At 47.9% G+C, this 11,544-nt stretch overlaps 1 protein-coding gene across 1 annotated transcript; it reads right to left on the reverse strand.

Moving 5' to 3' along the window:
• Nucleotides 1-776: 776 nt before the first annotated feature.
• RAMP2 (receptor activity modifying protein 2) lies at nt 777-11,117 on the reverse strand. The gene is made up of 4 exons (XM_083583451.1): nt 10,676-11,117; nt 5,095-5,217; nt 3,330-3,426; nt 777-1,285 (listed from the first exon to the last, which is right to left on the reverse strand). The coding sequence occupies exons 1-4, from the start codon at nt 10,722-10,724 to the stop codon at nt 1,033-1,035; spliced, it is 522 nt and encodes a 173-aa protein (XP_083439577.1). The 5' UTR covers nt 10,725-11,117; the 3' UTR covers nt 777-1,032.
• Between the last annotated feature and the right edge of the window lie 427 nt (nt 11,118-11,544).

Below are 11,544 nucleotides of genomic sequence, written 5' to 3' on the forward strand. Positions count from 1 at the left end.
CTGCAACAGTGTCGATCTAATAAATAAGGGAGGGAGAAGAAGGACCCTGAACCCATATCTTGTATGTAAATACACAGCTTTATTGGTTTATGGCATCAATAGAAACTTCATTCACTTCGAGAGCAGCAGAGAGGGGAGGAGGCTGTATGGAGCTTTGCTACGTGAAAGGAGGAGGCCTAACTTGGTCTGCTCACATCTATTGTATAATCTTTTAACTGTCATGGTTTATCACAGAATTGTAGAGTTGGGACCCCAAGGGTCATCTAGTCCAACCCCCTGAAATGCAGAATCACAGCTAAATGGAAATCTCAGGACATACCAACAAAGGAAGAGTGGATTTGTAAATTAAGTGAGTACGGTATATAGAATTGGCAAAATTAACTTCAATTATAAGATATCAATCAAATCAGACGATAAGAATGGAGTGGAAGTATTTCGGAGATTATATGTCAAAATAGTGTTCTAAAAATGACGTGTTAATAGGCTTAGAATAAAAAATGTAAGCAATAACAAAACAAAGAAAGAAAGAAGGGGAAATCAGAATTTAACAAAAATAATTTATTACAGAATGCAAGGAAAAAAAGGTAGAAAGAAATATAAAGAAGTCGAATTGCTGTTGGGGGAAGAAGAGGGTGGGTGGGTGGTGTATAATTATGCAGCTGTTGTAATTTAGATATTATATTTTATGTGAGGGAATCATTGGGGATTTTGGTTATTATGTATATATGTTAAGTTTCAATAAAGATCTAAAGAAAAAAGGGAAAAAAAGCTGCTTAAGTTGGGCGTTTGCTTCAATGACAAAAGGTTCAGGGGTTTGCCTTTCTGTGCCTCCTCCCTTTAGTAACAACTCGTAAAACGCCCCAATACTTTCCCTGTTCAAAGTCTTCAGATTCAGCCTCCGGCACAGTGGCTCATCCCAGGGTGTGGTGTCAGAGTAGAAGGGCCCAATCCCATGGGAAGAAAGAGAGGAGGATGTGATGGCGTTGCAAGCCGCTGGACCACGTGGACCCCGGCTACTCGAAGGCCGGGGACTCAGAATTTCATTTCGCCATCCTTGCTCTTCAGAACAACCAGGGTTACCAAGAAAGGGATGAGACAGATCGGGGTGATGATCAGAGGCAGCAAAATGTCATCCGGGGGGTCCTGCAGGGCGTTGCGCACGCTGCAGTTGAGGAAGTACATCCTGTGGCCATACGTGATGTAGTTGTGAGCCAAGGTGTTGGGGTAACCGTACTTCAGGCGTTCGGCCCATTTTTCCAGGCACTCCCGCAATTCATTGTATGGCCTGTGGAGTTGATCAACAGAGGGAGAAATTCAGGATTTGGAGCATTAGATACAGTAGAAACTGGGGGAAGCTGTGCTCTTAACCCTCAGGAAGAAACCTTGCACTATAACCTTTCTAAAGGGTGGTGCTGTGGGTTAAACCACAGAGCCTAGGACTTGCCGATCAGAAGGTCAGTGGTTCAAATCCCCGCGACAGAGTGAGCTCCCGTTGCTCGGTCCCTGCTCCTGCCAACCTAGCAGTTCGAAAGCACGTCCAAGTGCAAGTAGATAAATAGGTACTGCTCCGGCGGGAAGGTAAACGGCGTTTCCTGCGCTGCTCTGGTTCGCCAGAAGCGGCTTAGTCCTGCTGGCCACATGACCCGGAAGCTGTACGCCGTCTCCCTCGGCCAGTAAAGCGAGATGAGCACCGCAACCCCAGAGTTGGTCACGACTGGACCTAATGGTCAGGGGTCCCTTTACCTTTTTATTCCATCATCATCATCATCATCATCATCATCATCATTTTATTGTTTATACCCTGCCCACCTGACTGTGCTGCCCCAACCACTCTGGGTGCCTTCCAACATATATAAAAACATAATAAAACATTAAATGTTGAAAAAACCTTTGCTATAAAAGGCTGCCTTCAGATGTCTTCTAAAGGTTGTATAGCAGGGTTGTATACCTAATGGTCAGGGGTCCCTTTACCTTTACAACCTTTCTAAGTGGCTATTAAAATGTCTACCTTCACAGGTGGAAGGACCCTGTGTGAAAGGCGGGGAAGGGGAGACCTCACAGGTGAGAGGCTGTGAGGAGGAGAACGGTCCCAGGTGAGAGCTAGGAGGGCTCACCTGTTTATGCATGGGATAAAAGTTAAGATGCCGCAGTGAGAGAGGACTGGTGTAGTTTTCTTTCTCTTTTCTTCTTCATTTAGTTCCCTTTCTATTATTTCTTGTAGATTAGTTTGTTTTTCTCTTATTCTGTCGTGAAGATCTCAATAAAAGTATACCTGAAGGAGCGTCTCCACCCCCATCGTTCAGCCCGGACACTGAGGTCCAGCTCCGAGGGCCTTCTGGCGGTTCCCTCACTGCGAGAAGCCAAGTTACAGGGCAGAGGGCCTTCTCCGTGGTGGCGCCCGCCCTGTGGAACGCCTTCCCACCAGATGTCAAAGAGAAAAACAAACTACCAAACTTTTAGAAGATATCTGAAGGCAGCCCTGTTTAAGTAAGTTTTTAATGCTTGGTGTTGTTGCTTTTTTATTACTGTTACTGGTGTTCTGTTGGGAGCCACCCAGAGTGGCTGGGGAAATACAGCCAGATGGGTGGGGTAGAAATATTAATAATAATAATAATAATAATAATAATAATAATAATAATAATTGTTAAAAACTTCATAGTAAAATGTCTGCCCACATTTCTCACCAGCTTCCCTGCTGTAGAAACCTTGCGCATTGCAGAAGGATTTTGAGCCACATTCTGCATTTGGGGTGGTCATGTGTCTGACTTTACAGGGGTCAGTCATCTATTGCCCTCTGTTTGAATGAGTTCTTTTGCTGAAGAGCTGTCATATGGCCAGCATGACTAAACCGCTTTTGGCGCAACGGGACACCGTGACGGAAACCAGAGCGCACGGAAAAGCCGTTTACCTTCCCGCCAAAGCGGTACCTATTTATCTACTTGCACTGGTGTGCTTTCGAACTCCTAGGTTGGCAGGAGCTGGGGCAGAGCAATGGGAGCTCACCCGGTTGCAGGGATTTGAACCGCCAACCTTCTGATCTGCAAGCCCAAGAGGCTCAGTGGTTTAGACTACAGTCTAAATAGCATCATCATCATCATCATCATTATTATTGCTGTTCAGATAAACAGCATGTAACATTTGATTTTGGCCTTAAGACTGTTATCGATACATCTCAAAATTTCTTTATGAATTGTGGCAGAGTCAACATCTGAGCGTCGTAACTCCAGAATTTCATATTCCTTATTTGACCCCCAAAAGAAACTGGCACAACTTTTGTTTACCATTCTCAACCACCCCTTACCCAGTGGAAAAGCTCCGTTCTTCATTACCTTCTAATGACCATCCACTCACACCAGTGCTCCTCTGTGATGTTGGCCATCTGCTTCTCAAAGTCTCTCCAGCAATCTGCCACGAGGATACTGTAAACTAGAGGGGGGGAAGCAAAGCATAATGAGTGTGTGTGACGCAGCATGGTAAGGGTAGCGGTGGAGGAAGCAGGGGTCTGGCTGTGTCGTGTGATACTGAAACCCAGCGGTGGAAAGGAGGAATTGTGAAGAAATCTGCACATGGGCCAACGAGTGAGAATATAACTAACATTCTGCCTTCTGAGGTACATGCCACAGGCAAGGAGGACACCCCCATCTCAGATCTGACCTCAAAAAAAACAGGCAGTCATTTGTTTATCTATCAAATCAAATAAAAGTAAAGGTAAAGGTAAAGGGACCCCTGACCATTAGGTCCAGTCGTGACCGGCTCTGGAGTTGCAGCGCTCATCTCGCTTTATTGGCCGAGGGAGCCGGCGTACAGCTTCTGGGCCATGTGGCCAGCATGACCAAGCTGCTTCTGGCGAACCAGAGCAGCGCACGGAAATACCGTTTACCTTCCCGCCGGAGCGGTACCTATTTATCTACTTGCACTTTGACGTGCTTTCGAACTGCTAGGTTGGCAGGAGCAGGGTCTGAGCAACGGGAGCTCACCCCGTCGCAGGGATTCGAACCGCCGACCTTCTGATCGGCAAGTCCTAGGCTCTGTGGTTTAACCCACAGCGCCACCCGCGTCCTCATCAAATCAAATAGCACAGCAATTATTCAGGACAGCACTGAGTCAACATTTTCACTTGTCTCTTCTCAAAGTGGCTCGCAATGGCAGGTGTATGGAAACAGTTATGGCTGCAGGGTTTCCCAAAGCGAATCGCAGGTTCTGAATAAAATATTTGGGGGGGGGCAGATAAGCCACACCCCGCATAATAAGTCACAAGATGCACCACGCACACACCATTTGAATGGTAATGCCCACTGACTTGGGGTCGCCCAGCCCCCTCAAATATTTTATGGGGGGGCAAAGGGACCTCAGTCTCTAGTATTTGGCTGCTATGCACAGGTTCGTTCAATGGGAACCACTGGGAAAAAAGGTGAGGTTCCAATTTTTTTACTGCAGCCTGGGACAGTTGCTTCAGGTTGGAGTAGTTCTGGGGAATGTAGGGGCCGTGAGAAAGAGTGGATCAGGGCCGGCCCAAGACATTTTTAGGCGCCTGAGGTGAACGCAAATGCCATCTCCCTCCCTGCCATGGAATCAGAGGTGAGTGAACATATGCATTAGGAGCAAAGGGGGAATAAAGATCTACATTGGGGTGTGCCGACACTGTGAATCCTGCCGCCTGAGGCGGTTGCCTCATCTTGTCTCATGTGTGGGCTGGCCCTGTTTTGGTGCACCAAACAATGTTTTCTGTTTTGAGATGCAAACGGCCAGGTTTGTATACTGGGGATACTTTTGGATTGGTGCTGAAAGCAGAGGTGACCTCAGGAGCTCATTTTCAAACTTAGGCCAGAAGTGGGGAACCTGTGGCCTTCCAGATGTTGTTAGACGCCAGTTCCTACAAGCCCCAGTTTCCCACAAGCCCCTTCAACTAGAGGGTTGGTGATGGTCATGCACCTCAGGAAAGGCCTTTCTCAGACAAGAGGACTCAAGGAGCCAATGTTCTGACCCAAAGCGTCCCCATAACAAAGTGCATGTCACGATGTGTCTAGAGGGAAGAAAAGGCGGTCTGTACATACTCAGAGGCATCAGAATTTCTGGGCTTTGCTATCATCTCACCATCGTCCAGGCTCAGCTTCATTTCGGGGCCCAGAAATGTAGCATTTGGTCTTCCTTCGAGAGAGACGCTGGCGTTGCCAGGAGCTTCTGTGGTCCCATTATGAGCATCGAGCCTGATGGCCACTGCAGGTGAGAAAGAGAGAGCAGAAGGAATGCAAGAAGAGTGGGGACAAGTGGATATTTTGGAACAGTCCCTCTGGAACATAGCTGTCAACCGTCCCTTATTTGGCGGGAAAGTCCCTTATCCCAGCGCCATGTCCCACTGCTGTCCCTTATTGATGATGTTCCTTAAATTTCCCGGGCTTCAAAGGAAGCAGCTCCTCTCCCTCCCTCCCTGCCGGCCAGGGAGGAGGGAGGCTCCAACTGTGTTGCTTGGCTGCGTTGCTCACCCAATAAGGAGTCTAACAACGACTGGGGGGGTGGAGCTTGCATGCCTTGTGCCAATCAAATCGGCCGCGTTGCCTGGGGACTCGCCTTTGCTCAGCGCTTCTTAGCGGAGAGGTGACGGTGGTTTTCCTTGCTGCATCCCCTTTGCTAGGTTGCTGCACTGTGGGAACCACCGCTTGAGGCTTCGTTTGGCTGCTGGCTGGGCTTTCTGCCTTTGGCTTGGAGGGGCTCAGAAGTTGAACATACCTGTGCTCTGAAAATCCCTTATTTTGGCTGCTGATCCCTTATTTTCAAATCTGTAAGTTGACAGCTATGCTCTGGAACCATTGAGGGAACGGAATTGGGTTCAGGACAAACATGTCTGGTATTCCAGCAAACAGGCTAGACATTTGGAGCACAGCATTGGCAAGGTGGGAAAGAGTTAAGCACTCCTTCCTGCCTTCTAAATGTCCCTTTCCTGAAGCTCTCCCCCCCCCCCCCCAATAAGCATGTACTTAGCCAATGCTTTGTAGCCTGCTAGAACAGGAAGGTTTCCTCCTTCACTTACTTCCTCTGGAGTTTAAGAAGCTGCTACAGCCAGGGACAGGGCATCGTGTACAAAAATCAATGTGAACTGTGGTGACTCTGTAAATGAGTTGTGTTTACACTGAGCCATGTCTACCGCTCTGAGATTTTTGAAATATCAATATATAGTTGTGAGTTTGGTTTTTTTGCAGGAGGTGGGTGTTAGGCTATATTTCTGAGTCCCTCAAAATTCCTGGATCCAGCAACAGAGACTCTTTATTTATATATATATATATATATATATATATATATATATATATATATATATGTAATAATCATAAATAAATGAGAATAAAAATGCGCACCCCACCACCGAGGCCATTCCATTGTAACTATCCAAACTCCCAAAATTTTAACACCTCTTGCGATGGTTTGACCCCTTTCCATTTTAACAGTACAGATTCTACAAACACCTTCCATATCTCCTCGAAATCATTTGTCCTGTATATTCCCCGTCTTACCTTAATGGCACGTGTTAATTTGTCATTAATAGCTATCTCCAACACCTCTTTATACCATTCTTCCATTTTATATTCTGCTTGCCCCTTCCACTTCCTGGCTATAATAATTCGTGCAGCTGTCAGTAAATTTGTGAGCAAGTCCTTCATAGCCTGCAAACCTTCCACTCCATCGTAAATTGTTAATAATGCAACCTCTGGACAAGAGGGGCTATTCTTACAGTTGTTGGTTCAAACCCCACGTTGGGCAAAATATTCCTGCATTGCAGGCAGTTGGACATAGATCAGGGATGTCCAACAGGTCGATCGCGATCTACTGGTAGATCCCCGCAAGGTTTTGGTAGATCGCAGCTGATCTCTGGCTCCCCTTCCTTCGCTTTGCTAAAACTGACTCCTACCCCGTCCCCTCGCCCTGCTCTCCATTGTTGTTTGATCTTTGAAAGGGAAGAAAAAGTTTTCTCTGTGCTGCTGTTTTCATCCACAGCAATCTTTTTGTGAGTGACTTTACCCCTTTGCCCCTTGCCTTTAACACCCCCAAAACGGGGTTCTCCCCTCCCTAAAAAAAGCGCAACAACCTTGAGCTGCCCCCTCCCAAAAGGGGCTTTTCTCCTCCCTAAAAAAAGTTCAACAACCGAGCTGAACCCCCCAAAACTCCCCCCCCCCACTGCCAGTTTTTAATTCTGATGGTAGATCGCAGCCTCCTGGGAGGAGGATGCGGGATAATATGAGATTGGTGATAGATGCCATAGAATATCTAGACATGAACCCAGGCAGCCTTCGTCTTAATTGATGCCAAAAAGGCTTTTGATAATGTCTCATGGAGATTTCTGGGAGTTGGCCACCCCTGACATAGATGATCCTTGTGGCCCCTTCCAACTCTACAATTCTATAATTACTTTTGATTCCATTGTTGAAGTTGCCAGGCCAGCTTCTTGGTAATGTCCCTAAGTCATTGGTATAAGAAAGGAAACTGCTCTGTGCCAGAGGGCAAATGGGTGGGCCCCCTCTTTCACCCGGCTGGTAGTGAGAAGAATAAAGGCCAGACCAGGGATGGAAGCAGGCTTCTGGCAGAAGCCGGAGAGTGAGAGCCAGGCCTGATTTCTGCTTGAATCCAAGGCTGTGGCTAAGGGGGAAGCAAGACCCTCTGGGGTGTTCATGCTGTGAGCCTATCCATCATAGGCTCAGGTTGTACAGATGTGCAAATAAACCATATATCAGAAAGACACTGCAGTCTCCGCTGTCCCTCATTCCAAGGAATCCGAGACCTGGGTAAGTGCTTCGAACCCCTGGGGTCTTGCACCTATTGGGCTGATATGCAACAATATAAATGCTTTTAAATAAACGAATTTCTAGCTGCCACATTTGAGACTGTAGCTGTGTACACACAATATCTTTATTGTGCATTCAAAGCACCTTTTTTGCCCCTTGAGGAATTCTGGGCCCTGTAGTTTGTTCAGGGGTTTCTGGGAAATGCAGCTCAGGGATTACAGTGCCCAGAATTCTTTGAGGGAAAGACTGTGGTTTGAATGCCCTTTAAAGGCATAGTACGTACGCAGCCTGGGGCGACATTTTCTTGACCGGGTTCTGTTTGGGCTGTGAGCCTACTTGCGTTTCCTTGTGGCGTATAGCTGGAATCACTTTCTTGTGCCATTCCGGGCAGATTTGCTCGATAGTCACTTTTTCTGCAAAGCACCTCTTTCTGTATTCCACCTGCTCTTGTGGCACGCTGTAGTTTAGATCATGTGAGTTGATCTCTGAGAGAAATCGGGTGGGCAGCCATACCTGGCAACAGAAGGGATCTGGCCCCTTCAGCGCTGTAATTCTAGGAATGTTCAGTGCCCACCTGAAGCTGAACTGGCTTGCAGCAGGCAGGCGAAACCCCCGTCAGGAATGCCCTCATGAAGGCACTTGAAGGAAGGCTGCATGGTGTAGTGGTTAGAGCTGTTGATTAAGGACTGGGAAAATCCAGGTCTCCACTCAATCATAATATGCACTGGGTGGCACTGGGCCACTCACAATGTTTCAGTCTAATCTACCTCACACGGTTGTTATGAGTTGGGCTGGGCGATAATCTGGTTTTCAACATCGCGATAGATCACCAGCTAAACTGCGTGATACAGTGGTACCTATGGTTAAGTACTTAATTCGTTCTGGAGGTCCATTCTTAACCTGAAACCGTTCTTAACCTGAGGTACCACTTTAGCTAATGGGGCCTCCTGCCACCGCCACACGATTTTTGTTCTCATCCTGAGGTAAAGTTCTTAACCCGAGGTACTACTTCCGGGTTTGCAGAGTCTCTAACCCAAAGTGTTCGTAACCTGAGAGGTTTGTAACCTGAGGTACCACAGTATACAGTCATACCTCATGTTACGTTTGCTTCAGGTTGCGCGTTTTCAGGTTGCATCCCACGGCGACCCAGAAGTACCGGAAAGGGTTACTTCCGGGTTTTGCCGCTCGTGCATGCGCAGACGCGCAAAATGACATCACGCGCATGCGCAGAAGTGGTGAATCGCGACCTGTGCATGCGCAGACATGGGTTGCATTCATTTCAGGTTGTGAATGGGCCTCCAGAACGGATCCCGTTCGCAACCAGAGGTACCACTGTACTGTTATATTACAATGTCTAAAATAAGGGTGGAGCTATGTAGAGGCATTGGCTGGTTTCGGGGTTTCCCCCGCATTGTGACATTTGCATGGTGCGTGCACACACACATACACACACACAAAATCATGATTCACAATATATTGCCTGGCCAAAAATTATGAAGCCAATATCATGATGTGGACTTGAAACCGATTTGGGGCGATATATCAATATATTCCCCAGTCCTAGTTATCAATATATTGGGACGCGGGTGGCGCTGTGGGTAAAACCTCAGTGCCTAGGACTTGCCTATTGTCAGGTCGGCGGTTCGAATCCCCGCGGCGGGGTGCGCTCTGTTGCGCCCCGTTGCTCGGTCCCAACCTAGCAGTTCGAAAGCACCCCCGGGTGCAAGTAGATAAATAGGGACCGCTTACTAGCGGGAAGGTAAATGGCGTTTCCGTGTGCTGCGCTGGCTCGCCACATGCAGCTTGTCATGCTGGCCACGTGACCCGGAAGTGTCTTCGGACAGCGCTGGCCCCCGGCCTCTTAAGCGAGATGGGCGCGCAACCCCCGAGTCGGACACGACTGGCCCGTACGGGCAGGGGTACCTTTACCTTTACTTTACCTTATCAATATATCCCCAAGTCCTAGTTATGAGGCTGAGATACAGGGAGAGAGGACAACCATGCACATTGCCTTCAGCTTCTTGGAGGAAAGGCAAGATATAAATGTAAGAAATGATAAATCCGTAGAGGTGAGATAGCCCTGCAAAAACAGTTCACCACAGGAGTGCTGTTTCCCTAGAGAAGTCGCTGTAAGCCTCAACTTGGAAAACGGAGGAAGTCGCCCAAATATTTAATAACACAGAAAGAAATTGCCTCTTGCCTCTTGCCTCAGAGAAGATCAGAGGGGCAAATTCTCCCAAAGCTCCTGTACCTGAAAGTGGCTGGGCTGAGTATTTGGGGAGTCAGAAATGCCAGCAAAGCTGGAGTGAGAGGGGAAGAAAATGACAGTGGGGGTTATGTAGACCCAGTGCTTTTTTTTCTTCTTTAAAAAAAATGTTTAGGGGTACTCTTATTTTCCTACTCATATTGAAATACTGCCCCTCAATGAGGCCAAACTTAGATTTACAAAATGTTTAGGGGTATGTGTACCCCTGCGTCTCCCCCAGAAAAAAAGCGCTGCCTAGATCTCTGGGACATAATATTACTTTTGACTAGCCCTACTGAGACTGCGATGAACCTGGCCAGAAAAAGCACTGGAAGACAGCATGAAAGCAGGACAAATCATGCCTGAGAAACAAGGGTGAGTCTGTGTCTACGCAGAGAGTCCAGAAGCTACCTCAGAGCCAGGACAAGAGCTAAGAAATCAAATTCAGACAAAAAGCAGGATCTGAGACAAAGACTCTGAGAACTCTAGCTGACCTGCGGAGACTCTCAGAAGGGATACCCATCTCTCTACGGCAGACAACCTGTTGAGGATGGAGATTATCTCTGTTCTCCACAGCTCTGAGAACCCAAGCCCCTCTCGGCTGCTGAGCAGAAGCTTTCTGCTTCCCACCCGACGGCCACCCTGAAGTGCTACTCACCTGTAAAGACCACCAGAAGCAGCAGCAAGGGCAGACACCGGCCATCCATCTTGGTACACCCTGCCACTCTCAGCACAGCTGCCTGTTTCCTCCTGACCAGCTTGAGATTTGAATCGAAATAACAGGAAGCGCCTCCTTTCCTCCGACAGGGCTGGTGGTTGAGAGTGCGGCCGACATGTGAAAAATGAGATCCAGGAGCAAGCCTGGCTCCCAGGGGCTTTGCTTCAGTGAGGCTCAGTTCTCCTCCCTTGCTCCCACACCCATTTGGAGGCACCGGGACCCTGTAACCTCGGGGCAGCCACCTCGGGTCACCCTGCCTGGCAGCAGAGGAACGTTCTCCTCCGCAGCCCTTCCAACTTTTACAAGGCCCAGCCGGCCTTTGGATTGGCAATTTCCGAGTCGTTTCTGTCTGCCGGGTTGTGAAATCAAAGAGGCAGCTTGAAATGGGTAGCCAGGGCAGAGGGAAGAGAGGGGAACGCCTCTGGAAGCGAGACACTGGCTCTCTCTGTGTGTCTCCCGCGTGCAAAATCAGACAGGGGACAAGCAGCCCCGGGGGCATCTCTGCACATCTGTGCAACTCATCTGACTCACGCTTGGAGGAGGGTTTGCAAGATGACAGGAACCAACGCAATGCACAAAGTTGCTTCAAAGTATAGCGACAGGGAAGATTATGGAAAAGGGAAAAGGGATACTGCAAGTTTATTTTTTTATTAAATGCTTTATTGGTTTTAAAAACAAAACAAATGCAAAACAATACACAACAATCAACAAAAGGCCATCCAATATCAACACTCGTTACAAAAAGGAGAAACGATTGAGTTCACACGCCACGAATTCTAACATAACTTCCAATCCCCCCATTGTGATTT

The sequence above is a fragment of the Podarcis filfolensis genome (assembly GCF_964270895.1).
Source record: "Podarcis filfolensis genome assembly, chromosome: 13".
NCBI classification, from domain to species: domain Eukaryota; kingdom Metazoa; phylum Chordata; class Lepidosauria; order Squamata; family Lacertidae; genus Podarcis; species Podarcis filfolensis.

Excerpts from the sequence above, each read along its gene's own strand:
- RAMP2 (XM_083583451.1), bottom strand. The coding sequence starts at position 10,724 with ATGGATGGCCGGTGTCTGCCCTTGCTGCTGCTTCTGGTGGTCTTTACA. Across the intron at positions 5,218-10,675 it reads GCTTCTGGTGGTCTTTACAG|TGGCCATCAGGCTCGATGCT; the intron begins GTGAGTAGCACT and ends TCTCACCTGCAG. Across the intron at positions 3,427-5,094 it reads GAAGCTGAGCCTGGACGATG|TTTACAGTATCCTCGTGGCA; the intron begins GTGAGATGATAG and ends CCCCCCCTCTAG.